Source organism: Gallus gallus, chromosome 16, assembly GCF_016699485.2.
Source record: "Gallus gallus isolate bGalGal1 chromosome 16, bGalGal1.mat.broiler.GRCg7b, whole genome shotgun sequence".
Lineage (NCBI taxonomy): Eukaryota > Metazoa > Chordata > Aves > Galliformes > Phasianidae > Gallus > Gallus gallus.
The window spans coordinates 1211373-1238564 of record NC_052547.1 but is presented as its reverse complement, the minus strand read 5'-3'; the positions used below and the strand labels follow the sequence as shown (position 1 = coordinate 1238564).

General features: G+C 56.9%; 2 protein-coding genes, 2 long non-coding RNA genes and 3 pseudogenes across 5 annotated transcripts; all 7 read right to left on the bottom strand.

Annotated features, from left to right (window-relative positions):
* The window catches only part of LOC124417250, a 45822-nt pseudogene extending 34878 nt beyond the window's left edge, over positions 1 to 10944 (bottom strand).
* MHCY36 (major histocompatibility complex Y, class I heavy chain 36) lies at positions 561 to 3562 on the bottom strand. The gene is given in 8 exon segments (NM_001396166.1): positions 561 to 1586; positions 1745 to 1777; positions 1892 to 1993; positions 2074 to 2346; positions 2442 to 2717; positions 2963 to 3223; positions 3350 to 3436; positions 3439 to 3562. Coding segments are annotated over 8 exon segments (1335 nt in total). The 5' UTR covers positions 3548 to 3562; the 3' UTR covers positions 561 to 1392.
* On the bottom strand, positions 8813 to 10944 carry YLEC30 (c-type lectin like 30, MHCY region). 2 transcript variants are annotated; one of them, XM_040648576.2, is made up of 3 exons: positions 10562 to 10944; positions 9277 to 9383; positions 8813 to 9057 (listed from the first exon to the last, which is right to left on the bottom strand). In XM_040648576.2, the coding sequence occupies exons 2-3, from the start codon at positions 9375 to 9377 to the stop codon at positions 8916 to 8918; spliced, it is 243 nt and encodes an 80-aa protein (XP_040504510.1). In that variant the 5' UTR covers positions 9378 to 9383; positions 10562 to 10944; the 3' UTR covers positions 8813 to 8915. The 2 variants fall into 2 exon arrangements, with proteins under 2 accessions (XP_040504510.1, NP_001380682.2); NM_001393753.2 differs by lacking the exon at positions 10562 to 10944 and having other exon boundaries at positions 8817 to 9057.
* A 522-nt stretch (positions 10945 to 11466) lies between these two features.
* LOC121106912 lies at positions 11467 to 13724 on the bottom strand (annotated as a pseudogene).
* Positions 13725 to 13945: 221 nt separating this feature from the next.
* On the bottom strand, positions 13946 to 20457 carry LOC121106971. Its single transcript, XR_005840235.1, has 2 exons — positions 20292 to 20457; positions 13946 to 14159 (listed from the first exon to the last, which is right to left on the bottom strand). It is a non-coding gene; the product is annotated as an uncharacterized LOC121106971 (long non-coding RNA).
* LOC121106960 lies at positions 16299 to 17009 on the bottom strand. Its single transcript, XR_005840208.2, has 3 exons — positions 16906 to 17009; positions 16627 to 16728; positions 16299 to 16430 (listed from the first exon to the last, which is right to left on the bottom strand). It is a non-coding gene; the product is annotated as an uncharacterized LOC121106960 (long non-coding RNA).
* A 5189-nt stretch (positions 20458 to 25646) lies between the features above and the next one.
* Positions 25647 to 26495, bottom strand: LOC121106911 (annotated as a pseudogene).
* Positions 26496 to 27192: the final 697 nt, after the last annotated feature.

Below are 27192 nucleotides of genomic sequence, written 5' to 3'. Positions count from 1 at the left end.
AACTTAAAATGATACCACATTGCATAAAGGTACCAGGCAGGTGTCTCCATCAGGGCCCTTATTTGGTTATACATGAACACAATTCCACAGCACGAAATCATGATGTTAATTATAGGCCAATAATATCCCAAGATCATGATTGTCCTTAATCCCTTATACAACGCTCCTGCAATAAAGAGCAGACTCATAGCTGGTAGCTGCTAAAATGGGGGAAAAACAACAACAACAACTACTGGGTACAGTGTCCGGAGTTCGGCAGACTGCCCAGACTATAATCTCATCTATGAAGGTCACACACTAGCAATGCCTTGCAGTCTGGCAGTCTCCGGCTTAAAGAAATCCTTTCTTTTCTCTGTTAGCGTTAAAAGCTTCAGATTGCCCGCATTCTCCACAAAAAGCTGTCACGGACTTATCTAGCTCAATCTAGATCAGTCTATGCCCGTGACAGGGAGGCCGTGGGCCTGTGGGCCCCCTGGCACCCAAGAATGGGAAGGGAAAGGGGACAGGGGAATGGGAGCTGGGCTCAGAGAGGGAAAAAGAACAGAGCAGTGGCAACAATCTCAGGTGGAAACATTATTTTACTAACCGTGATATTGGAATGCAAGATAACACAATATAATACAATCAAATTGAAAGTACGGGTTATAAATCATTTAAAATAAGAGACAGCTTCCAAAACCGAAAGCTCTGCTTGAATGAAGGTGCACAGCTCGGAAGCACACCCAGCACTCTGCATGGCTGCCGGAGAGAGAGTGTGAGCCTGATCACGCAACTCATATCCCGTGATTTCAGTGCCGTATCTTCCCTCTCTGACCGTGAGGTCCTCTGGGATACGCAGTTCTTCTTCTCTTTCGAGAAGCAGGTATCTGGAAGGTTGTCAGTCCACAGAACCGGACTATTAACCCTGTAATTACCCGGGCTGTCCATGATGCTATGATGTGGAATACCAATGGCAAAATTACAAAACCATGCCAGCTTGGCTCAAAGCCTGGTCAGCAGCATCCATCCAAGGCATGAGCTGCCCAACAAGGTTTTGAAGCTAATGGCTGACTACAATGAGCACAGCGCTGAGAGCTGCTTTTCACAAAGAAAGCAGCTGAACAAAGTTGAGACCGGGGCGTTCTGACCTGGGTACAATTGGCACAGGCACCAGCTAAGATAATCCTACATGGTAGGAGAGCGCCTAGCACAGGGCAGAACCCATGTGCTAACTGTTGGAAACAGTGTGTGAGCAGGGGAGCACACACTGCGTCAGCCCGAGGAGATGCAGGAAGTTGAGCAAACAGAGATACACACACCCACAAACTCCAAACACATGCATGCAGGGCTGGCTGAAGTAGCACAGCACTCAGATGGAAGGTTCACTTCCTGTGCGGGTGAGAAGAGATGGTATCATGTGGGGCCACATCCGCATCCTGACTCACCACCCTGGGGGTTCTCCAGGGAGGGCTGGGCCCAGTATTGCCCCGGCCGTGGGCCCAACGGGGGAGCGCAGGGAACTGGGACCGCTCCAACCACAGGGACCCCTCCTGAGCCCCCGTTCCACACTAAAGCTGTGGCCGAGCCGCTGGATTCTCCGTCGTGGCCTGCAAGGGAGGGAGAGCAGTGAGCCCTGTCTCTGTGCTCGCTGTGGGGCATGGAGCATCATGCCACCACCACCACTGTGACCCCAAAAGCAACGAGGGGCCCCAGAGTGCCCTGACCCCAAGCACTGGCAGGGGACAGTTCTGCCCTTGGCATTCACCTGCTGCTGCTTCGTAATCCTTCTTCTCCTTCCCTGCAGACAGAAAGAAGTGTCAGCACTGGGCTCATGTCAGACCATGGGCATTCCCAAGGGGGTTCAGGCCCCACCTGCAGTTCCCGCTTTCTCCCCCCAGCTCTCTGCTTTTACCTGACTTTCTCTTCCACACCTCCAATCCAACGACAGCAGCGATGACAAACACAATGGTGACGACTGCCCCAGCCCCACCGGGGATCAGGTTGGGCAGCGGCTCTGGAGGAGAGCGCCGTTGTCAGGAAAGGAAGGGGCGGCCCCCAAATCCCAACCCCACATGCCCCACGCTGCTAGCTCACCCCATGAGAAGAGACCAGGCTGGGGCAGGCTGGCGTGCTCCACGCGGCACCGGTAGTTGTCCCTGTCCTCCGGCAGCACATCAATGGCAGCCGAGGCGTGGTAGGTGCCATCCCTATTGGGCACAATGCCCCCCCAGCGAGTCTCCTGGTCCCGGACCATGCCGTCCTTCATCCAGCTGATGGCAATGGGCCGCGGGTAGAAGCCGTGAGCGTGGCAGGACAAGGTCAGGATCCCGTCGGCCTCCTTCCCCCACACTCGCACCTTGGGCCGCTCTGCCGATTGGTGACGTTGTGGGCCGGGCTGAGCTCCACACACTGAGCCCCTGCCCCACACCCAGCCCAGCCCCAAGTCCCCCTCCCATCCTCACCTCTCCTTTTCACTGCCGCCTTCCCATGCTCCAGGTATCTCCTCAAGTTCTGAACGCAGACAGTCCCCAGCTCATGCTTCCATCTCTCAGCATACGTCCCTTCCTCCTCCCATCTCCTCTTGGTGATTTCTGCCACCGGATCCGCCGCAGTGAACGTCATCGTGTCCATATCAAAGGCGAGGAAGTCTCTCCCATCAAATGCATACTGATCGTACCCTCGGATGCTGCCGTCCTCCAGGATGTCACAGCCGATCATCATCTGCATCGTGTGAGACCCTGAGGCACAGCCAGAGTGATAGGTGAGAGGCTTCTTGGGCTGTGGGGCACCGTGAGTGCCATGGGTCTGGGGTGGGGTGGGTGGGCGCAGGAGCAGGGCAGCCCAGGGACAGTGCCACCACACATGGACGGCCCAGCACAGCTGGGCGTGGGGCACGGCCAGACATCAGTGGGGCTGGCGGACACCCTCGGCACACAGAGCTCCTGTCCCAGACGCATCGCGCTGCAGCTTCCCCCACGCTCACCTTTACTTTTGTTGTAGCGTTCCGGCAGCCTGCTCAGGAACCAGTCAAAATCCCGCTCACCGCCCTGGGCCTTCTGGGTCTGCACAGCCCAGTGCTCCTGGTCCTCCTGCGGCAGCATCTCCACGATGGGCTGTGCAGTCCTGCTCTTACTGTCGTAGATACCGAAGATTTTGTCGTCCACGTACCCGACGATCACGAACCGCGGCATCCCGGGGCCGGGATTCGTAATCCCGGTCAGGAAGTAGCGCAGGGAGTGCAACCCTGCGGGGACAGACGGCGACAGAGCCGTGAGCCGCGGGTGGGGGTCCCGCGGACGCAGCCCCGGCGTCGGGGAGCGGGGAGCCGCGGGTCCCGGTGCCGGGGGCAGCCCGATCCCGCAGTACACACCGCACACCGCCGCGCCCAGGGCGCCAAGCAGCAGCAGCAGCAGCAGCAGCAGCAGCAGCAGCAGCAGCAGCAGCAGCAGCAGCAGCAGCAGCGCAGCCGCAGCCGCAGCCGCAGCCGCAGCCGCAGCCGCAGCCGCAGCCGCAGCCGCAGCCGCAGCCGCAGCCGCAGCCCCAGCACCACCACCTCGCTCGGACCCATCGCACCGCTCCGCTCTGCGGAGACCCCAGGCTCCGCACAGCTTCATAAATGGTACCTCCGCTCCTCCCGGCCAATGGAGTCCGTGAGCGCGGGTGACGTCACCGGGCGCCAGGCAGATCTCGCTCGTGAGGGTTGTCAAAAGTGAAAGCGAAAGTTCGGAGGACAGGAGGGGACGAGCGGGTCCCTGTGGCGACCCCGGGAATGAAGGGAAGAAGGGAAGGAGCCGTCCGCCAGAGCGCGGTCGAGGGCCGCGATGGGAGCACCACCAGTGTGGGGCACGCGGAACGCTCCTCCCAGCAAGGATAGGTTGGGTGCAGAGAGGCACAGAGACCCCAAGGGTGGGAAGGATCACCATTGATCCCCACCCGACAGGGAATGATCCCGAGGGCAGCGGCTACAAGCATCACCTCAGCTCTGCTAAACCCCCCACAATTCAGGAGGTAACAGTTAGAGACCTGCTACTCCAACTGGACTGCCACAAGTCCATGGGACCGGATGAGATTCACCCGAGAGTGCTGAGAGAACTGGCAGAGGTGATAGCCGAGCCGCTTTCCATCATCTATCAGTGCTCCTTGTTGACGGGTGAGGTCCCAGAAGTCTGGAGGCTTGCCAATGTGAATCCCATCTACAAGAAGGGCTGCAGGGAGGATCCGGCGAACTACAGGCCTGTTAGCCTGACCTCGGTGCCGGGGAAGATTATGGAGCAGATTGTCTTGAGGGAGATCACGTGGCACATGCAGGTCAACCGGGGGATCAGGCCTAGCCAGCATGGGTTCACGAAGGGCAGGTCCTGCTTGACCAACCTGATCTCCTTCTATGATCCAGTGACCCGTCTGCTGGATGAGGGAAAGGCTGTTGATGTGGTCTACCTAGACTTCAGCAAAGCCTTTGACACTGTCTCGCACAGTATTCTCCTCCAGAAGCTGGCAGATCGTGGCTTGGACAGATACATTCTTCGCTGGGTAAGGAACTGGCTGGAGGGCCGGGCCCAGAGAGTGGTGGTGAATGGAGTTAAATCCAGCTGGCGACCGGTCACGAGTGGTGTTCCCCAGGGGTCGGTGCTGGGGCCTGTCCTCTTTAATATCTTTATTGGTGACCTGGATGAGGGCATTGAGTGCACCCTCAGTAAGTTTGCAGATGACACCAAGCTAGCTGGAAGTGTTGATCTGCCTGAGGGTAGCGAGGCCTTACAGAGGGATCTGGATAGGTTGGATAGCTGGGCTGAAGCCAATGGGATGGGATTCAACAAGACCAAATGCCGGGTCCTGCACTTTGGCCACAATAACCCCAGGCAACGCGACAGGCTTGGGGCAGAGTGGCTGGAAGACTGTGTAGAGGAAATGGACCTGGGGGTGTTGATTGACGCTAGACTGAACATGAGCCAGCAGTGTGCCCAGGGGGCCAAGAAGGCCAATGGCATCCTGGCTTGTATCAGAAACAGTGTGGCCAGCAGGAACAGGGAAGTAATTATCCCCCTGTACTCAGCACTGGTGAGGCCGCACCTCGAGTACTGTGTCCAGTTTTGGGCCCTTCACTGCAAGAAAGACATCGAGGCCCTGGAGCGTGTCCAGAGGAGGGCAACAAAGCTGGTGAGGGCTCTGGAGCACAGGCCTTATGAGAAGCGGCTGTAGGAGCTGGGGTTGTTCAGTCTAGAGAAGAGGAGGCTCAGGGGAGACCTTATTGCTCTCTATAACTACCTGAAGGGAGGTTGTAGTGAGCTGGGGGTCAGCCTCTTCTCTCATGTGACTAGTGATAGGACTAGAGGGAATGGCTTCAAGCTGCACCGGGAAGATTCAGGCTGGACGTTAGGAAATACTACTTCTCTGAAAGGGTGGTCAGGCACTGGAATGGGCTGCCCAGAGAGGCGGTGGAGTCACCGAGCCTGGAAGTGTTTAAAGAGCGTTTGGACGTTGTGTTGAGGGACATGGTTTAGCGAGAACCATTGATGTAGGGCAAATGGTTGGACAGGATGATCCTGTGGGTCTTTTCCAACCTTAGCGATTCTAGGATTCTATGATTCTATGAGCACGTGACTGCCTGGAGCGGACGGGGGCTGGAGCCACCCTTTCTGTCTCAGTGATGCCTCTGGGAGCACAGTGCTGTCTGAGTCTGCGCAGGCTCCCTTTCCCCCCACCCTTTCCTCCTGCAGCACAAGGATGAACGCTGCATTCCTCAGCTCACCCCTTTCTCCAAACTGTTACTGGGAGGGGTGAGTTCATTTCTCTCTGATATCTTTCCCTACAGCACCTATTTCTCAAATAAAGGCCGTGTCACCGCCTTTGTTTGCTCTACACCACGTTCACCCAAAACTTCTCAAGGCTTCAGCCCCGTGGCTCGGTGAAGCTCCCTGCCACGCACAGCCCTTCCCTCAGAGACTTTTTTTTTACACAAAAAGTGGAGAAATTTAGGTTAGATGTAAGAGGGTAATGTTTTACTCAAAGGTGAGGTCCCAGCACAGGCTGCCAGGAGAAGCCGTGGATAACCCCCCTCCGGGAGCATCCCAGGACAGGCTGGATGAGACCCTGAGCAGCCTGATCTGGTGGGGGACAAGCAGCCCACAGCAGGGGGCTGGAACCACATGGGCCTGAAGGACCCCTTCAGCTTCAGCTTCAGCCATTCTATGATTCTGTAACTCTTTCCAGGCACGGGAGACCTCAACTGCACGTTGTGTGTGTGCTGGGAGAGGGCCAAATAACAGCATTTTACAGCCAGGAAAATAAAGACAAAATCACCTCTCCAATGTCCTGCTGATCACTTGATAGAATCATAGAATCACCAGGGTTGGAGAAGACCTACAAGATCATCCAGTCCAACCCCTTCTCTTCTGTGCTGTTTTTCAATCAAGACCCTAAAAACACATCCTGAAGTTCTGTACCACAGGAAACTTTGGGAAAACAGGGGGAGTTTGACCCCTGCTTTCCCATGTATGAAACAAAGAAAGAATAAGAAGCGACTATACCGTATCCCAAGAGAGAAACTGAAGCGTTTTGTTTGTTGTCAATTTCATCACACAGACAGGAGGTGCAATAGAGGAAGGGAAGCAGATTGCTCACCCCTTTCAGAACACTCCACGATCGCAGGGGAAAACTCCGCCAAGGAGGGATCCCCAACCAGAAATCCTCACCCAGTGGCTGTCAGCTCTTCTATGGGGTCTAAGAGGAGTGCAGCCAGGCTCAAACCCTTCCTGCTGCACAGCTGCATCGCCTTCACCTCTGCTGCCAGTGCTGAGCGGTCCTTTCCCAGGTGATCCATGAGAGGGTCAGGCTGGGACTCAGCAGTTCCCATGCAGGCAGCGATGCTATGGGGCAGTGACACTACTGGGCAACGTTATGGGGTAGAGACACAATGGAGTGGTGCAGCTACGGGGCAGTGAGGCTTTGGGGCAGTGCTGCTATGGGGCAGTGATGCTATGGGGCAGTGCTGCTATGGGGCAGTGAGGCTTTGGGGCGGTGCTGCTATGGGGCAGTGAGGCTTTGGGGCGGTGCTGCTATGGGGCGGTGAGGCTTTGGGGCGGTGCTGCTATGGGGCGGTGAGGCTTTGGGGCGGTGCTGCTATGGGGCGGTGAGGCTTTGGGGCGGTGCTGCTATGGGGCGGTGCTGCTTTGGGACGGTGCTGCTTTGGGGCGGTGCTGCTATGGGGCGGTGCTGCTATGGGGCGGCTGTCACAGTGGGAAAGAACAGCACGGTGGAAAGGCGATACAGGAGAGGAATGGCAAAGGGACAAACAGGAAAGGAACGCTCAGCGGTCTGCGAACATCTCGGCTCACGGGGAGATACCCCCCCAGGGAGGGATCTCCACGCACAGAGCCTTCCCAGCCGCTCTCAGCCCTTCCATGAGGTCTCAGAGCAGTGCGGGCAGGCTCCGCCCCTCCCGCTCACACCGCTGCACCGCCTCCAGCTGTGCCGCCAGGGCTGCCCGCTCCTTTCCCAGGTGCTCCATCGCTGGGTCAAGCCGGGACTCGGCAGCTCCCATTGGGGCACGAAGAGGCCGAGGCGGCCGACGGCAAACGGCGACCGTCCCGCGGGAACCGCGAGACACGGGAGAGGATCTCAGCCGTCGGCCGGGCGGCGCTTCGCCCACGGGGACAGCGGGCAGCAACCGCGGGAAACGCGGCCCGGTGCGTCCGCAGGCCGTGAAGCAGCGCAGGAAGCGCAGGGACACGGCGGGGAACGAGCCCGGCGCTCCGCTGTGGGACGCCTTCACGGCCCGCCGCGGCGCCCGGTGATGACATCACATCCGGCCTGGAGCGGAAGCGCAGTGTGGACGGGCGTGGAAGGGGAGGGGGCTGATGGAGAAAGAATGGCGGTGCTTCCGTGCCTGGGGCAGCACTCCCGTCCCGTCCCGTCCCACAGCGCTGCGGGAAGCGATGGCAGCGGCTGCAATAGAGCACGCTTTGCTTACTGCAAACTCCGCGTCTTTACGATGGGCAGCGGCTTGGCAGGATGGGCAGAGAAAGAAATCGAAGGAGTCCCGAAGGCGTGTGACTCCCTGAAGGTATTGGCCAGTGCAGATCCCGGGAAGGTTGTGGCTGTGCAGAGGCCTCTTCTGCACGGAGGCACTGGGTGAGCTGCCAGCAGCTTCCATTGCTGCCCAGCTAAGCGTACCCGAAGTCATGGGCTGTACCTGAAGGGGGCCTCCAGGAAAGCTGGGATGGGGCTGTTTTGTAAGGGCGTGGAGCGACAGGAGGAGGGGAAATGGCTTTAGAGTGGAAGAGGGTGGATTTAGACAGTGGAGCAGGTTGTGGATGCCCCCGCCCTGTGAGCAGCCTGGTGTGGTGGGAGGTGTCCCTGCCTCCAGCCGGGGATGGAAGTGAATGGTCTGAAAGGTCCCTTCCAACCCAAACCATTCTATGGTTCTTTGTAAACTGCAGGGAATTGCAGAGGAGAATGGCTTTAAGAAGCCAATAGCACTAGAGATGCAGCGTGCATTTCAGAGAGCACCTCTGTGCAGTGAGGTCAGAGCGTGCCTGAAACAATACGGCCCGGACAGAGAGTGGCTCAGAATGATGACAGAATCATAGAGGCACAGGGCTGGAAAGGACCTACAGGATCATCCCGTCCAACTGTCCTCCTATCACCATCACCACCGCTGAGCTCCTCAGCCTCATCTCGTAGCACCTCATCCACAATGTCAGTGGTTTATGGGCTGGTTCGGCCCGGTTCCGTGAGTAGCGGGGCAGAGGGACCCACAGATCTGCACCCCAGAAAAGGGGAACAGGGAAAAGGATAGCGAGATGGGCCCAAAAACAACACGGCAGCAACGATCTGAACAGAAACAAAGTAATTGACTAGAAAGGACATCGGGCTGCAAGATAATACACTGTAATACAACAGCAGCACTGGCACAAGGTTGGTGGTGATGGGATCTCTCATTGTGGGTGCACCTTTTGCTTCCAGAGGACGTAGTGGTCAGCTCTGCTGCAGACCCAGTGCTTGTGTAGGTGGCACAGGGATGAGCTGATCCTGTCCCCGTTCAGGTACGCACATCGGCCTCCACCTCGCAGCTCAAACCTGTGCCCAAGAGGGAGGAGAATGGGAAAGGTGCCCCGATCTGCACTGAGAAAAGCTGGGGCTGCCTCTTCTGGGGAAGGAGGGCAGAAAGGGCTCATGGTGGAGCACCAAGCCTGAGCCTGGCGGGCCTATGCGAAACCACGGCTGTGGCACCAGGAGAAGGTCCCCATCCCAAAGAGAGCCCGTGGGAAGTCGTGGCAGCTGGACAGACAGACTGACCAGTTGGTGAAGGCTGTGCCATCGCTCCATGTCCACTGGGCGTCCTCTTCTTCCCTGTGAAGCCCGATCCAACAGTTTGCCAGGCCCTGGAAGCGCATCATGAAATCCTTTAAAGGAAGAGAGTGTTGAATGTTAGGAGGTTTTAGCATCTGTCCCACCCACATCTCAGGCTCCAGCAGGCTGCAAGGCGCTGCATTCTGCTGCATGGAAGAAGCTTGTTTGTGCTTCCATGGCACAAGAGCTGCCCCCGGAGGTGCACATCTCGGGATGTCCCCCAGTGGATGCGGGAGGGGGTGGGGCAGTAACGTGCTGCTGTCCCTCCCCAGCCTGGTGCCTTCCCCAGAGCTTTGGGCTCATGTCCCCATCTCACCATCTCCTCCGCACTGCCTATGGTGGCCAGGGAAGCTCCGTGGGCATTGCAGTGCTCCCTGCTGCTGTTCCAATCATTCTCCTCCTTCGATAAATAATAGCATTTCCCCTGGAATCCGACCCAGGCGTTGGGGCACACGTGGGCAAAGGCTGGAAAGGTGGGATGGGGGCCCGCCAACACACTGAAAAGAGGAATTGGACAAATGTGGGGCAAAGGGCAGGAAATCTGCATTTCTCTCACCTCCCTCCAACAGAGGTGGGATATGGGCTGCACTGTGACGTGCTGCAGCCCCGGGTGCGGTTGCAGAGGTTGGGAAGGTTGAGCAGAGTGTGGTGTAGGGCACCACGTGGCTGCCCCAGAGCACGTGGGAGCAGGGCTGTGCTTGGGGAGCGCATCCATGTGCTGGAAACCCCAAATCCCTGCTCTGTACCCAAACCTGAGGCATCCTCACCATGGGGATGCTTGGTGGCACTCACCGGTCGATATCACCACCAGCACGAGGATGAGGGCTCCCAGTGCTGCACACGCAGCAATGAGCTGCACACGGGATCTCCTCCTTCCCACCCCATGGCACCAGGAGCTTGGGGGCAGAGAGCGGGTGGGGACACGCCCTTCTACTCCTGTTCCCCCCCATGCCCTCCTTCCTGCTCAGTCCCCACCATTACCCCATTGGGTTTTTCCCCACTCTGCCCAAGGGGCTCTGTTGCTGCTTTGTGCTCTGAAAATGTTTCCTGTTGGTCTCCTTCTCCCATAGCGGGTGTGGAAGTATTGGACTCCAGCAGCAATATGTGCACATCCTCTTCTGGGAGCTGGGGATCAGAACTGGAGGGCAGACATTGGTAGAAGTGGTTTTCCTCTTTTTGTTTCTCTTTTTTCCACCCATTCCACTCTTTTGTTCCCCATCCCCAGCCTTACCTTGTTGGGATCCTTCTCCTCTGGTGTGCTGGGGGTTCTGGTGCTGCTTTGTGCTCTGAGAAATGGTTCAGTCGTTCTCCCTCTGCAGGCGTGGAAACCTTGTGCTTCAGTATTGGTATTTGCACAGACTGCTGTGGGGTGGACAGTTAGGATGGGGGGGATAGAAGAAAGGACTGAAGGAGGGGCTCGGGAGGATTAGAAAGGTGGGAGAAAAAGGAGAGAGAACGGGGAGAGGAAAGTGGAAGGAAGGAAAGAGAGAGGAGCAAGAGAAGCAGGAAGGAGCTCAGTGCAGTGTGAAATGTGAAGACGTGAGAAGCCAAAGGCGGTGTTGGTACCATTCAGCTGAGCAGCGTGTGCAGGCAGAGGATCTGTCTGGGGAAGCCAAACCACACCTACAGAGCATTTCTGTGGTCATGCTACATGCTACATTTATTCACGGTTTCAATGCCGGCTGTCCCGCAAGCAGCAGCACACACAGAAAGAAGCAGTGTTAGGTCTTTTATGCCCAGCACCACGGTGAAGCCCTTTGCTCCCTGGGCCCTCCTCGCCCACCTTGGAGCTCGGGCTGATGTTTGCAGCTTTGTGAGAAACACGCTCCAGGTCTACAATTTCGATTCAGGCCGAGATCTCTGTGAAGAGCAGTTTGTCCATGATTGCAACAACGGGCGCACGCCCCCTACTGCCAAGGGAGAAATTGCGCTCCTGATCAGTGAAATCCACTCCGTTTTCTCCCCTGGGTCCAACACAGGCAAAGCCTCTCCTGGCACTCATTGGTTGAGCATCTCAGGCTCACAATGGTCCGAAGCTGTTGCTGCATTATGTTTCCATACAACGTCTGTTAGCAACCCATTGTCTTTGGTATGTTCTGTACTTTTTAAGGAGATAGGAGGACAACATTTCAACAGTCTGCACACTCCTTCTGTCCTGTGCTAGGCTCTCCCCTACCCTATAGAATTTCCTTACCTGGTGCCTGTGCCAATTCTACCCAGGAGGGAATGCCCCAGTCTCAACTTTACTCTGTTCAGCAGCTTTTTCTGTGAAAAGCAACTTCACCTACACTACATACAGAGATACTGGAAATTTCCACTGCAAAAACACAACCTACCTGTCACACGGCTGACCGGGTCCTGACACGGTGGTGGGGTCTCTCATTGTGGGTGCGCCTTTTGCTTCCAGAGGACGTAGTGGTCAGCTCTGCTGCAGACCCAGTGCTTGTGTAGGTGGCACAGGGATGAGCTGATCCTGTCCCCGTTCAGGTACGCACATCGGCCTCCACCTCGCAGCTCAAACCTGTGCCCAAGAGGGAGGAGAATGGGAAAGGTGCCCCAATCTGCTGAGAAAAGCTGGGGCTGCCTCTCCTGGGGAAGGAAGGGCAGAAAGGGCTCATGGTGGAGCACCAAGCTGAGCCAAGCAGCCTATGGGAAACCATGGCTGTGGCACCAGGAGAAGGTCCCCATCTCAAAGAGAGCCCATGGGAAGTCATGGCCTGGACAGCTGGACAGACAGACTGACCAGTTGGTGAAGGCTGTGCCATCGCTCCACGTCCACTGGGCGTCCTCTTCTTCCCTGTGCAGCCCGATCCAACAGTTTGCCGGCCCTGGAAGCGCATCATGAAATCCTTTAAAGGAAGAGAGTGTTGAATGTCAGGAGGTTTCAGCATCTGTCCCACCCACATCTCAGGCTCCAGCAGGCTGCAAGGCGCTGCATTCTGCTGCATGGAAGAAGCTTGTTTGTGCTTCCATGGCACAAGAGCTGCCCCCAGAGGTGCACATCTCGGGATGTCCCCCAGATGGATGAGGGAGGGGTTAGGGGCAGTAATGTGCTGCTGTCCCTCCCCAGCCTGGTACCTTCCCCAGAGCTTTGGGCTCGTGTCCCCATCTCACCATCTCCTCCGCACTGCCTATGGTGGCCAGGGAAGCTCCGTGGGCATTGCAGTGCTCCCTGCTGCTGTTCCAATCATTCTCCTCCTTGGAAAAATAATAGCATTTCCCCTGGAATCCGACCCAGGCGTTGGGGCACACGTGGGCAAAGTCTGGGAAAGGTGGCACAGGGGACCTGCCGACATGCTGAAATGAGGAATTGGACAAATGTGAGGCAAAGGGCAGGAAATCTGCATTTCTCTCACCTCCCTCCAACAGAGGTGGGGGATGGGCTGCACTGTGACGTGCTGCAGCCCGGGTGCGGTTGCAGAGGTTGGAAGGTTGAGCAGAGTGTGGTGCAGGGCACCGAATGGCTGCCCCAGAGCACGTGGGAGCAGGGCTGTGCTTGGGGAGCGCATCCATGTGCTGGAAACCCCAAATCCCTGCTCTGTACCCAAACCTGAGGCACCCTCTCACCGTGGGGATACTTCTTGTGGCACTCACCGGTCGATATCACCAGCAGCACGAGGATGAGTGCTCCCAGCGCTGCACACGCAGCAATGAGCTGCACACGGGATCTCCTCCTTCCTGTCCCATGGCACCAGGAACCTGGGAAGCAGCGAGCGGGTGGGACACGCCCTTCTACTCCTGTTCTCCCCCATGCTCTCCTTCCTGCTCAGTCCCCACCATTACCCCATTGGTCTCCTCCACTCTGCCCAAGGGGCTCTGTTACTGCTTGTGCTCTGAAAATGTTTCCTGTTGGTCTCCTTCTCCCATAGCGGGTGTGGAAGTATTGGACTCCAGCAGCGATATCTGCACATCCTCTTCTGGGAGCTGGGGGTCAGAACTGGAGGGCAGATGTTGGTAGAAGTGGTTTTCCTCTTTATGTTTCCCTTTTTTCCACCCATTCCACTCTTTTGCTCTCCATCCCCAGCCTTACCCTGTTGGGATCCTTCTCCTCTGGTGTGCTGGGGGTTCTGGTGCTGCTTTGTGCTCTGACGAATGGTTCAGTCGTTCTCCCTCTGCAGGCGTGGAAACCTTGTGCTTCAGTATTGGTATTTGCACAGACTGCTGTGGGGTGGACAGTTAGGATGGGGGGGATAGAAGAAAGGACTGAAGGAGGGGCTCGGGAGGATTAGAAAGGGTGGAGAAAAAGGAGAGAGAACGGGGAGAGGAAAGTGGAAAGAAGGCAAGATGGAGGAGCAAGAGAAGCAGGAAGGAGTTCAGTGCAGTGTCAAATGTGAAGACGTGAGAAGATGGTGTTGGTACCATTCAGCTGAGCAGCGTGTGCAGGCAGAGGATCTGTCTGGGGAAGCCAAACCACGCTGACAGAACGTTCCTGTGGTCATGCTGTATCTTTCTAATTGCCGCTGGAAACAGCAGCGGTTGGTTCAGACGGTTGGTGGGAGGTCCTTCGCAGTACAGAGCCCAACCCACACAGCTGTGCTTGGCTCTGAGCCATCATGGGGGGAAAGGAGAACCCGCACCTGTTGGTTATACCCAAGGAATTGATCCAGACACTATCTCTGATCGAAGCAGGCTTTATTCACCACTGCAATGCCGGCTGTCCCGCATGCAGCAGCACACTCAGAAAGCAGCGTTAGGTCTTTTATGCCCAGCACCACGGTGAAGCCCTTTGCTCCCTGGGCCCTCCTCGCCCACCTTGGAGCTCGGGCTGATGTTTGCAGCTTTGTGAGAAACACGCTCCAGGTCTACAATTTCGAATCAGGCCGAGATCTCTGTGAAGAGCAGTTTGTCCATGATTGCAACAAACGGGCGCACGCCCCCTACTGCCAAGGCAGAAATTGCGCTCCTGATCAGTGAAATCCACTCCGTTATCTCCCCTGGGTCCGACACAGGCAAAGCCTCTCCTGGCACTCATTGGTTGAGCATCTCAGGCTCACAATGGTCCGAAGCTGTTGCTCCATTATGTTTCCATACAACGTCTGTTAGCAACCCATTGTCTTTGGGTATTTTCTGTACCTTTTCAGGAGATAGGAGGACAACATTTTCAACAATCTGCACACTCCTTCTGTCCTGTGCTTGGCTCTCCCCTACCCTATAGAATTTCCTTACCTGGTGCCTGGCCAATTCTACCCAGATGGAATGCCCCAGTCTCAACTACTCTGTCAGCAGCTTTTTCTGTGAAAGCAACTACAATACCTTCAGAAATACTGGAAATTGCCACTGCAAAACACGGACTAACTGTCACATGGCTGAAGTCCTGACACGGTGGGGGGTCTCTCATGGTGGGTGATGCCTTTTGCTTCCAGCGGACAGTAGTGGTCAGCTCTAGCTGCAGACCAGTGCTTGTGTAGGTGGCAAAGGGATGAGCTGAGTCCTGTCCCCGTTCAGGTACGCACATCGCCTCCACCTCGCCAAGCTCAAACCTGTGCACAAGAGTGGAGGAGAATGGGAAAGGTGCCCCAATCTGCTGAGAAAAGCTGGGGCTGCCTCTCCTGGGGAAGGAAGGACAGAAAGGGCCATGTGGCGCAACCAATCCGAGCCTGGCGGGCCACCGGAAACCTCGGCTGTGGCACAGGAGAAGGTCCCCATCCCAAGAGAAGCCTGTGGGAAGTCATGGCCTGGACAGCTGACAGACAGTGACGACCAGTTGGTGAAGGCTGTGCCAATTCGCTCCATGTCCACTGGGCGTCCTCTTCTTCCCTGTGCAGCCCGATCCAACAGTTTGCCGGGGCCTGGAAGCGCATCATGAAATCCTTTAAAGAAGAGAGTGTTGAATGTCAGGAGGTTTTAGCATCTGTCCCACCCACATCTCAGGCTCCAGCAGGCTGCAAGTGCTGCGTTCTGCTGCATGGAAGAAGCTTGTTTGGCTTCCATGGCACAAGAGCTGCCCCCGGAGGTGCACATCTCGGATGTCCCCCAGATGGATGCGGGAGGGGTGGGGGGCAGTAACGTCTCCCCAGCCTGGTGCCTTCCCCAGAGCTTTGGGCTCATGTCCCCATCTCACCATCTCCTCTTCACTGCCTATGGTGGCCAGGGAAGCTCCGTGGGCACTGCAGTGCTCCCTGCTGCTGTTCCAATCATTCTCCTCCTTCAATAAATAATAGCATTTCCCCTGGAATCCGACCCAGGCGTTGGGGCATGCGTGGCCAAAGGCTGGAAAGGTGGGATGGGGGCCCGCCGACACACTGAAAATGAGGAATTGAACAAATGTGGGGCAAGGAGCAGGACATCTGCATTTCTCTCACCTCCCTCCAACCGTGGTGGGAGATGAGGCCGCAGCACGTCACAGTGCAGCCCGGGGCGGTTAGAAAAGTGAGCAGAGCGTGGTGTAGGGCACCACGTGGCTGCCCCATAGCACGTGGGAGCAGGGCTGTGCTTGGGGAGCGCATCCATGTGCTGGAAACCCCAATTCCCTGCTCTGTACCCAAACCTGAGGCATCCTCTCACCGTGGGGACGCTTGGTGGCACTCACCGGTCGATATCACCAGCACCACCAGCATGGGATGAGTGCTCCCAGCGCTGCATGCACGGCAATGAGCTGCACACAGGATCTCCTTCTTCCCATCCCATGGCACCAGGAACCTGGGAAGCAGCGAGCGGGTGGGGGCACATCCTTCTACTCCTGTTCCCCCCCATGCTCTCCTTCCTGCTCAGTCCCCACCATTACCCCATTGGTGTCCTCCACTCTGCCCAAGGGGCTCTGGTGCTGCTTGGTGCTCTAAATGTTTCCTGTTGGTCTCCTTCTCCCATAGCGGGTGTGGAAGTATTGGACTCCAGCAGCGATATCTGTACATCCTCTTCTGGGAGCTGGGGTCAGAACTGGAGGGCAGATGTTCGTAGAAGTGGTTTTCCTTTTTTTGTTTCCCTTTTTTTCCTCCCATTCCGCTCTTTTGCTCCCCATCCCCAGCCTTACTTGTTGGGATCCTTCTCCTCTGGTGTGCTGTGGGTTCTGGTGCTGCTTTGTGCTCTGAGAAATGGTTCAGTCGTTCTCCCTCTGCAGGCGTGGAAACCTTGTGCTTCAGTATTGGTATTTGCACAGACTGCTGTGGGGTGGACAGTTAGGATGGGGGGGATAGAAGAAAGGACTGAAGGAAGGGCTCGGGAGGATTAGAAAGGGGGGAGAAAAAGGAGAGAGAAAGGGGAGTGGAAAGAAGGAAAGAAGGAAAGAGAGAGGAGCAGGAAGGAGTTCAGTGCAGGTGAAATGTGAAGACGTGCGAAAGCCAAAGATGGTGTTGGTACCATTCAGCTGAACAGCGTGTGCAGGCAGAGGATCTGTCTGGGGAAGCCAAACCACGCTGACAGAACGTTCCTGTGGTCATGCTGCATCTTTCTAATTTCCTGCTGGAAACAGCAGCGTTGGTTCAGACGGTTGGTGGGAGGTCCTTCGCAGTACAGAGCCCAGCTCACACAGCTGTGCTCGGCTCTGAGCAGTTATGGAGGAGAGCGAACCCCATCCGTTGGTGATAAACAAGTAGTTGATCAGGACACTATCTCTGATCAAAGCCAGTTTTACTTCACCACTGCAATGCCGGCTGTCCTGCATGCAGCAGCACACACAGAAAGCAGTGTTATGTCTCTTATGCCCAGCACCACGGTGAAGCCCTTTGCTCCCTGGGCCCTCCTCGCCCACCTTGGCTCGGGCTGATGTTTGCAGCTTTGTGAGAAACACGCTCCGGTCTACAATTTCGAATCAGGCCGAGATCTCTGTGAAGAGCAGTTTGTCCATGATTGCAACAACGGGCGCACGCCCCCTACTGCCAAGGCAGAAATTGCGCTCCTGATCAGTGAAATCCACTCCGTTATCTCCCCTGGGTCCGACACAGGCAAAGCCTCTCCTGGCACTCATTGGTTGAGCATCTCAGGCTCACAATGGTCCGAAGCTGTTGCTCCATTATGTTTCCATACAACGTCTGTTAGCAACCCATTGTCTTTGGGTATTTTCTGTACTTTTTAAGGAGATAGGAGGACAACATTTTCAACAATCTGCACACTCCTTCTGTCCTGTGCTTGGCTCTCCCCTACCCTATAGAATTTCCTTACCTGGTGCCTGTGCCAATTCTACCCAGATCGGAATGCCCCAGTCTCAACTTTACTCTGTTCAGCAGCTTTTCTGTGAAAAGCAACTACAAACCTTCAGAAATACTGGAAATTTCCACTGCAAAAACACGACCTACCTGTCACATGGCTGACCGGGTCCTGACACGTGGGTGGTCTCTCATTGTGGGTGCGCCTTTGCTTCCAGAGGACGTAGTGGTCAGCTCTGCTGCAGACCCAGTGCTTGTGTAGGTGGCACAGGTATGAGCTGAGCCCTGTCCCCGTTCAGGTACGCACATCGTCCTCCACCTCGCAGCTCAAACCTGTGCCCAAGAGGGAGGAGAATGGGAAAAGCTGCCCCGATGCACTGAGAAAAGCTGGGGCTGCCTCTCCTGGGAAGGAAGGGCAAAAGGGCTCATGTGTGGAAGCACAAGCCTGAGCCAAGCAGCCTATGTGAAACCATGGCTGTGGCACCAGGAGAAGGTCCCCATCCCAAAGAAGCCTGTGGGTAGTCATAGCTGGGACAGCTGGACAGACAAGACTGACCAGTTGGGTGAAGGCTGGTGCCATCGCTCCATGTACCACCTGGGCGTCCTCTTCTTCCCTGTTGCAGCCCATCCTTCAGTTTGTTGCCGGGCCCTGGAAGCGCATCATGAAATCCTTTAAAGGAAGAGAGTGTTGAATGTCAGAGGTTTAGCATCTGTCCCACCCACATCTCAGGCTCCAGCAGGCTGCAAGGCGGCTGCCTTCTGCTGCATGGACGAAGCTGTTTGTGCTTCCATGGCACAAGAGCTGCCCCCGGAGTGCACATCTCAGGACTCCCCAGATGGATGCGGGAGGGGTGGGGGAGTAATGGTGCTCTGTCCCTCCCCCAGCCTGGTGCCTTCCCCAGAGCTTTGGGCTCTGTACCCATCTCACCATCTCCTCCGCACTGCCTATGGTGGCCAGGGAAGCTCCGTGGGCATTGCAGTGCGGGCCTGTGCTTGTGGGGGGGGGGGGGGCTGTCGTGTCCGTGCCCCATACTCTCTCCTCTGGGCGCCCGCTGCCTCCTACACTGCCTACGTCGGGCTTCGTGCTCACCACTGCTGTCATCTCTCCCCTCTGCGCCATGCTGTCCCCGCAGGTGCGCTCTCTACGCTCTTCGTCTGGTGCTGGCAGGCTCTCTCCCCTGCTCCCTGCGTGCTCCAATCGTCTCCCCTTCAAAAAATAACAGCCTGGGCCCTGAATCCGACCCAGCGTTGGGGCACACGTGGCAAAGCCTGGAAAGGTGGGATGGGGCCCGCCAACACACTGAAAATGAGGAATTGAACAAATGTGGGCAAGGGAGCAGGACATCTGCATTTCTCTCACCTCCCTCCGACCGCGGTGGGAGATGGAGGCCACAGCACGTCACAGTGCAGCCGGGGCGTTAGAAAAGTTGAGCAGAGCATGGTGTAGGGCACCACGTGGCTGCCCCATAGCACGTGGGAGCAAGGCTGTGCTTGGGGAGCGCATCCATGTGCTGGAAACCCCAAATCCCTGCTCTGTACCCAAACCCGAGGCTCCTCTCACCGTGGGGACGCTTGGTGGCACTCACCGGTCAATATCACCACCAGCACGAGGATGAGTGCTCCCAGCGCTGCATGCACGGCAGTGAGCTGCACACAGGATGTCCTTCTTCCCATCCCATGGCACGAGGAACCTGGGAAGCAGCGAGCGGGTGGGGCACTCCTTCTACTCCTGTTCTCCCCCATGCTCTCCTTCCTGCTCAGTCCCCACCATTAACCCCATGGAGTCCTCCACTCTGCCCAAGAGGCTCCGGGCTGCTTGTGCTCTAAAAATGTTTCCTGTTGTCTCCTTCTCCCATAGCGGGTGTGGAAGTATTGGACTCCAGCAGCGATATCTGCACATCCTCTTCCTGGGAGCTGGGGTCAGAACTGAGGGCAGATGTTCGTAGAAGTGGTTTTCTCTCTTTATGTTTCCCTTTTTTTCACCCAGTCCGCTCTTTTGTTCCCCATCCCCAGCCTTACCTTGTTGGGATCCTTCTCCTCTGGTGTGCTGGGGGTTCTGGTTGCTTTGTGCTCTGACGAATGGTTCAGTCGTTCTCCTTCTGCAGCGTGGAAACCTTGTGCTTCAGTATGGTGTTTGCACAGACTGCTGTGGGTGACAGTTAGGATGGGGGGGATAGAAGAAAGGACTGAAGGAGGGGCTGGGGGGGGAGGATTAGAAAGGTGGGAGAAAAAGAAGAGAATGGGGAGTGGAAAGTGGAAAAAAGGAAAGATGTAGGAGCAAGAGAAGCAGGAAGGAGTTCAGTGCAGTTGACATGTGAGACATGCGAGAAGCCAAAGATGGTGTTGGTACCATTCAGCTGAGCAGCGTGTGCAGGCAGAGGATCTGTCTGGGGAGCCAAACCACGCTACAGGCATTCCTGTGGTCATGCTACATTTCAAATTCATTTTGTTTTTTTTGTTGTTGGTTCACAGCGTTTGTGGGAGGTCCTTCGCAGTACAGAGCCCAGCTCACACAGCTGTGCTTGGCTCTGAGCCTCATGGGGAAGGAGAACCCGCACCTGTTGGTTATACCCAAGGAATTGATCCGAGCACTACTCTCTGATCAAAGCAGGTTTTATTCACCACTGCAATGCCGGCTGTCCCGCATACAGCAGCACACACAGAAAGCAGCGTCCGTCCTTTATGCCCAGCACCACGGTGAAGCCCTTTGCTCCCTGGGCCCTCCTCGCCCACCTTGGAGCTCGGGCTGATGTTTGCAGCTTTGTGAGAAACACGCTCCAGGCTACAATTCGATCAGGCCGAGATCTCTGTGAAGAGCAGTTTGTCCATGATTGCAACAACGGGCGCACGCCCCCTACTGCCAGGCAGAAATTTGCGCACCTGATCAGTGAAATCCACTCCGTTATCTCCCCTGGGTCCAACACAGGCAAAGCCTCTCCTGGCACTCATTGGTTGAGCATCTCAGGCTCACAATGGTCCGAAGCTGTTGCTCCGTTATGTTTCCATACAATGTCTGTTAGCAACCCATTGTCTTTGGGTATGTTCTGCACCTTTAGGGAATAGGAGGCAACATATCCAACAGTCTGCACACTCCTTCTGTCCTGTGCTAGGCTCTCCCCTACCCTATAGAATTTCCTTACCTGGTGTCTGTGCCAATTTACCCAGATCAGAATGCCCCAGTCTCAACTTTACTCTGTTCAGCAGCTTTCTCTGTGAAATCATCTTAACCTACACTACCTACAGAATATACTGGAAATTTCCACTGCAAAAACACAATGTACCTCTCACACATGGCTGACCGGGTCCTTTCTCCAGGTTATCTGTCAGTGGGTCAGCCAGGACTCAGCCGTTCCCATACAGGCAGCAATGCCATGGGGAAAGCAATGCCATGAAGCATGCTATGGGGCTGTGACAATAAGGGGTGGCAACAGATGAGGCAGTGCTAAGCAGCAGTGATATTATGGGGGGGCTGCTGGTGGTGAAGTGATGCTAAGGAGCACCAGTACAATCAAGAAGATTAAAGAGGAGGAAGGATGAGACAGGAGAGGAAAGGCAAAAGGGACAAAGAGAAAAAGATCACTCAGTCATCTGAGAACACTCCGCTTATGGGGAAAAACTGCACAGGAGGATCTCCAAGCAGACACCCTGCCTCACTGGCAGTCAGCCCTTCAATGGGTTCCAGGAGAGATGCAGCCAGGCTCCACCCCTCCTGCTCACACCACTGCATCACTTCACCTGTGCTGCCAGAGCTGACTGGTCCTTTCCCAGGGGATCCATCGCTGGGTCAGGCCGGGACTCAGCAGTTCCGCATACAGGCAGCAGCGATGCCATGGGGCAGCTGTGCCACGTCCTGTCTGGGGAGGAGAAAACATTCCCATGCGCTGCTGTCGTTGGATTGGTGGTGTGGAAGAGCAGTCAGGTAAAAGCAGAGAGCTGGGGGAGAAAAAGCAGGAACTGCAAGTGGGGCCTGAACCCCTTGGGAATGCCCATGGTCTGACATGAGCCCCATGCTGGCACTTCTTTCTGTCTGCAGGGAAGGAGAAGAAGGTTATGAAGCAGCAGCAGGTGAGTGCCAAGGGCAGAACTGTCCCTGCTAGTGCTTGGGGTCAGGGCACTCTGGGGCCCCTTGTTGCTTTTGGGGTCACAGTGGTGGTGGTGGCATGATGCTCCGTGCCCCACAGCGAGCACAGAGCCAGGGCTCACTGCTCTCCCTCCCTTGCAGGCCACGACGGAGAATCCAGCATATCGGCCACAGGTATAGTGTGGAACGGGGGCTCAGGAGGGGTCCCCTGTGGTTGGAGCGGTCCCAGTTCCCTGCACTCCCCCTTGGACCCACATCCGGGGCAATACTGGGCCCAACCCTCCCTGCTGAACCCCCAGGGTGGTGAGTCAGGATGGGGATGTGGCCCCACGTGACACCATCTCTTCTCACCCCCACAGGAAGTGAACCTTCCATCTGAGTGCTGTGCTGCAGTAGCCAGCCCTGCATGCACGTGTTTGGAGTTTGTGGTTGTGTGTATCTCCGTTTGCTCCGACTCCTGCATCTCCTCGGGCTGACGCAGTGTGTGCTCCTCTGCTCCACTCTGTGCGTTATTTCTGGGGATGACCCATTGAAATGTCCACCTCGTGAGCAGAGGTGGACCTCTGGGCAGAGCGCTGTGCATCGCTTTGGGAAGATACCATTGCAGACCCACTGGGAGGAGAGCGCCGGGTTCCGGGCTCAGGGACGGGCAGAGGCTCTGGAAGAGGCCGAGCAGAAAAGAGTGTTCCAAACAGTCCGTAGAAGTGCAAAAGAGACCCGAACAGTAATGAGATGCGGAGTGGTGAAGCAGGTGGATTTGTGAGGTGAGGCAGCCATTTCCTTCAGTCCTCAGACGCCGACCTGAGACCCCAGGCTGATGTGCTGGGACGTTCAGAACAAGGACTCAGCTCCACCACATGTGGGAGCTGAGGAACACAGGAAAGCAAAGGTCATAGGAACATAGGAGGCGCCCCACAACTGGAGGAACAGCCGTGACGTCGCTGGTACAAGGGCAGTGAGTGCATCTTCATCTCTCTCCTCTCTCTTTCTCCTCCTCTCTTTCTTTCCAGCCCTATCTGAATGTAACACGAGGCACAGCACCATAGCTTCTTGCTAACTGGTACATCATTGTGATCGTTCATATATCAAATCTGACCGGAGTTACAGCAGCAAATTGGGCATCCTTCAACCGAAGCTCAGCCCCCCACAACCCATCTGACAGCCAAGAACAAGTTGGAGCAGAAGGGGAGTTTTTTTCTGCCAAATTCTTTGCGCTCTTCGTGTGATGCCCTTCAAGTCAATAAACCACAGCACTGTGGATTGCTGGTTTGCAGCTCAGCCTGCGTGGTGTCTGATTTGGGTGGGGGGAATCGTGTCCCGTTCAGCAGCTCAGGGCCTGGATGGGGCCCCGTGGTGGGTATCCACTGCTCTGCTCTCACCCATCAGGCTGCCGCGTGCATTGTCAGAGGGGTTCCCCAAGTCAGACATCGCCTGTCCTCGCTGAATCTGTGCTGATGGTTTCCTCCCCCTCATGTGCCTGAGAATGGTGCCTGGGATGAGCTGCTCCAGTGCCTTCGCAGGCCCCACGGTGAAGCCCTTTGCTCCCGGGGCCCTTCTTGGAGCTCGGGGTGACGTTTGCAGCTTCCAGGACCGTCTCCCAGTAACACCGCTCAGGGATGATGAAGGCCTCGCTGTGAGGGTGCCAGCTCCCAGCATCCACGGCTGCATCTCTCAGGGCCCTCTGCGTGACCCAGTGCTGTTCAGCCATGGGAGCACATCCTTTGCTGCACCCTTCCCTTCTCCCCAGCTCTCCAGCTCTGGGATTCTATGATCTATGATTCCCGAAGGGCAGCCTTGCTGCTTACCACCGAGCTGATGAAGGCTTTTGTACCTCAGCCTCTTTCGTGTCCCATGTCAGCACGACATCCATGTTTCCCTCAGCCCTTCTTTTGCCCCCTATGTACAAACAGAAGTCTTTGCTACCCCCCCGCCAGTTCAATTCAGCTGAGCTCTGGCTCTGCTGACGTTATCTCTGCACGTCTGACACAGTCTCCATGTGCTCCCCATCTTCCCTGTCCCCGCGGGCCTCGGTGCGCTTCCTTTCTGTGCTGGGGCTTGGCCAGGAGCTCCTTGTCCCAATCGTGGCATTTTTGACCAATTCCGTTGGTTTTTGAGCTTCTGAGCAGCTCCTCGAGCACCAACCTGCTCCTTTGGGCCCTCCTTCCTCCGGCCATTAACACACAGGTCCAGGTAGATCCACGAGAGGCCGCAGTCTGCTCTCCCCAAATCCGGGTTTGGGAGCTCCTAAGGATCCTGAGCTCTGCCTTCTCACAGCCAATGGTTCCGGATCTGTATGGCAGCACACAGAGTGCACAGCCAGCTCCGAACCGCCGAGTTTGGGAGCTCAGAGCTCAGCCTCTGCAGGGACCGCCGTGGGTCAGTGCTATGGGAGAGGTTCTCCATCCACCCATCTTATCCACCTGTGCTTAACATCTCTTCGTTTCCTCGCTTTCTCCTTTCCGTTCATATGAGGTTGGTCAATGAGGAGCAGTCTCCTGCTTTGTCAGTGCCCACGCTGTCAAAACAACAAGAACAAGTTTTGGATCGGAGTGCGTTTTTTTCCCCTTTATTTCTCCTGCTGAGATCTTCATCTACACAACGAGCTGGCATTTGCCAAGGGGATGTCTGAAAGCTTTGCTCCGATGTGCTCTTCTCTTTGAGTTACCCTGAGCCATTGGGACGGGTGCAGCCAGGTTCCGGGCACTGCACCTTCTGCAGTTCTGCTCACCGTGCACATGGGGAGGACAAGAAGTCTCACCCCAATAAATCTGCAGGAACTGATCCTATTTAGGAAAGTCATCTTTGTGCCGTCACACATCTCTCTATTAGATCCTCTTCTCTGCTTTTCTTCTATTCCGTCCACATTTCCTGCCCTTCATTGCACCCCACTTCTCCCATCATACACCGACTTTGCCGTATTCAGCACTTCTCCCATTGCTTTACCTTCCCTCCTGGGAAGGAGGCCCCGCTCCCACACGCTGCCCCCACCCACACAGACGCTTTTTAACCAATTCTCCCTTTTTTTTTGGACAGAACAATGAGGAAACAAAATCCCATGCGACGCTGGGATCACCTATTCACTATTGCTTTGGTGAGGGTGCCCTCTTCGGTGCTGGATTTTTGGGGTACAGAAGGGACCCTCATGTCCATAACCCATGGCCAGAGGCCCCAGTGTCCATGTATCCATGTCTTCGTCCCCAGCACCCAAGGGATTTGGGGGCCATTTCTTGGGTACTGAACGTACCCCCATGGACAGAGGGGACCCTGTGTCCATGTTCCTATAGTGTTGTCCCAGTGCTCAGGGGGCTTCGGCATCACCTTTGGGGTACAGAAGGGAACCCCCACATCCCTACAGCCAGGGGACCTATGTGTCCACGGCCCCAGTGCCAAGGGGACCTCTGTGTCACCACTGGGGGACAGAATGGGTCCAGGTGTTATGTCCCCATAATCGTTGTTCCCCGGAGGCAAGGAGACCTCACTGTCACTCTCTTCGGGGTACAGAAAGGATGCCCCATGCATCCTCATCCCTCTGACAAAAGGACCCCGGTGGCCTTGTCCAGGTGCCCCTATCCTCAGTGCTGAGGGGTCCCCAGTGTCACTTTCGGTGCATTAAGAAGGGCCCCCTATGTCCACATCCCCGATGCCAAAGGGACATCATTGTCACTTCTGGGTCCAAGTGTCCATCTCCACATCTTCGCGGCACAGAAGGTTCCCCCACATCCCCAATGCTGAGAGGATCTCACTGTCACCACGGGTCTACAGAATGGGGTGAGGCCTTCACATTCCCGTAGTGTTGTCCCAGTGGCTAATGGAGGTGGCAGGTTAGGGTACAGAAGGGCCCCTCGTGTCCACATTCCCCCATCTCCATGACCCCACGGCCACGACGACCCAACATCCACACCCCCACGTAGTCCTCGTCCCAGTGCCAAGGGGATTTTGGTGCCATTTCTGGGGTACAGAAGCGCCCCCCATGTCCTTTTAGCCACATCCACAGCGCCACCTCACTTGGGATCCACGTCCCCACGGGCACGGGACCTCAGTGTCACCTTCTGCGAGGTACACCAGGGACCCTCGTGCCCACATCACAGCAGCCAAGGGCTCCAGGTGTCCGCATGCCCACATCCCCATGCGGAGGGGACCTCACACCGTCACCTTCAGGGTACAGAAGGGCCCCCGACGGCGCTCTGCGGGTTCGTCCCACCCCCTCCACTCACTCCCCACAGCCTCCCCAGCTCCTCCAGCACCTCCCGCATGGTCCCCATCCCCCCCCCCGACCCGAACACTCGATCGATGCGGTTTCTCCCGGTCCCACACGCAGCACCCACAGGTAACGGATGCGCACGATGCGGTGTTCGGGCACCGCCAGGTCCGCGGCCCCGCGTCGCACAGCGGCCCCGTGAAGAACTCCGGCAGCGGCCGCTCCACGACGCCCACGAAGCGGTCGCGGTACTCCACGGTGGCGGCCTCGGGGTCCACTCGTGGGTCCCCAGCGGAGGCGGCTGACGACGGCGGCGGCGCCGGCGCAGCGGCGGCTTCTTCCCCGCCGCTCCCGGTTTCCTCCGGTTCGGTTCCGGTTTCGGTTCCGGGACGGCGCTCGGACTCTGCCCCGGGTGCGGATGGCGGCAGCGCGGCCCGAAACGGCAGCGGCCCTCCAGGAACCAAGGGCACGGGGCGGGCGCCGGGGCCGGAACCGGTTTCCGCAGGGCCGGGCCGCTGATCCGGGTCCGGGTCCTCGGGACCGCGATTCGGCTCGGAGTCCGCTCACGGATCCGGGGCCCGCGCCCGCAGCTCCGAGCCGCGGCTTCGGGCCGGGGTTCGGGTCTGGTTCCGCGAGTCCGGAGCGCGGTTCCGGTTCCGACTGCGGGGCTCCGGGACGCGGGTCCGGGTCCATGGGCCCGCGGTGCGGGTCCGGGTGTGGCAGCGGGCCCGTGAGTCCGGGGCCGGAACTGGGTCCGGATCCGAGGGACCGCGGTGCGGGTCCGTTCCGTGGGTGCGGGAGCGGCACCGGGCGCGGGGCGGGCAAAGAGCGACGGGGGGCGGGGCCAGACGAAAAGGGGGGGGCCAACGGCACAAAGGGGCGTGGTTAGAGGCAACGGGCGTGGCTGGTTTAGGGCAGGCGAATGGTGGGGCGTGGCTCAAGCAAAGGGGGCGTGGTCAGGAATGCTTGGGGGGCGTGGCAAGGGCGGGGGCGTGTTTAACCAATAAGGCGATTAGGGGCGTGGCTAAAGAGCTGCATTGGTGCCTATGGGCGTCTGGTTATGCAGTCTTTACTTATTTTGGTTATGCATACATTAACACATTGATACACATTTCACTCACCCCACGATGGCTCCTCTGCACCATTTATTGCCCTTTTCATCTCAAATTTTTTTACAGTGCACCGGCCCACTGCCAATATCCTCATTTTTTAGTTATGTTTCGTTCCTTCCCCTCCTCCTTTCCTTCTTTCCTTCCCTCCTTTCTTCCTTCCTTCCTTCCTTAACTCCTTCCATCCTCCCTCTCTGCTTCCTTCCCCCCCTTCCTTCCTTGCTCTTCCTTCCTTCCTTTCGCCCTTCCATCCCCTGCCTCCCAGTGGCCATCCCCACACCATGACTCCGAGCTCACCTGAGGGCCTGGTGCCAGTGGTCCGTCGTGCTCCCAATGCCACCAGTGCCACCAGCACGGCCCCAGCCACCAGACATGGCCGTCCCCATGGCTGCT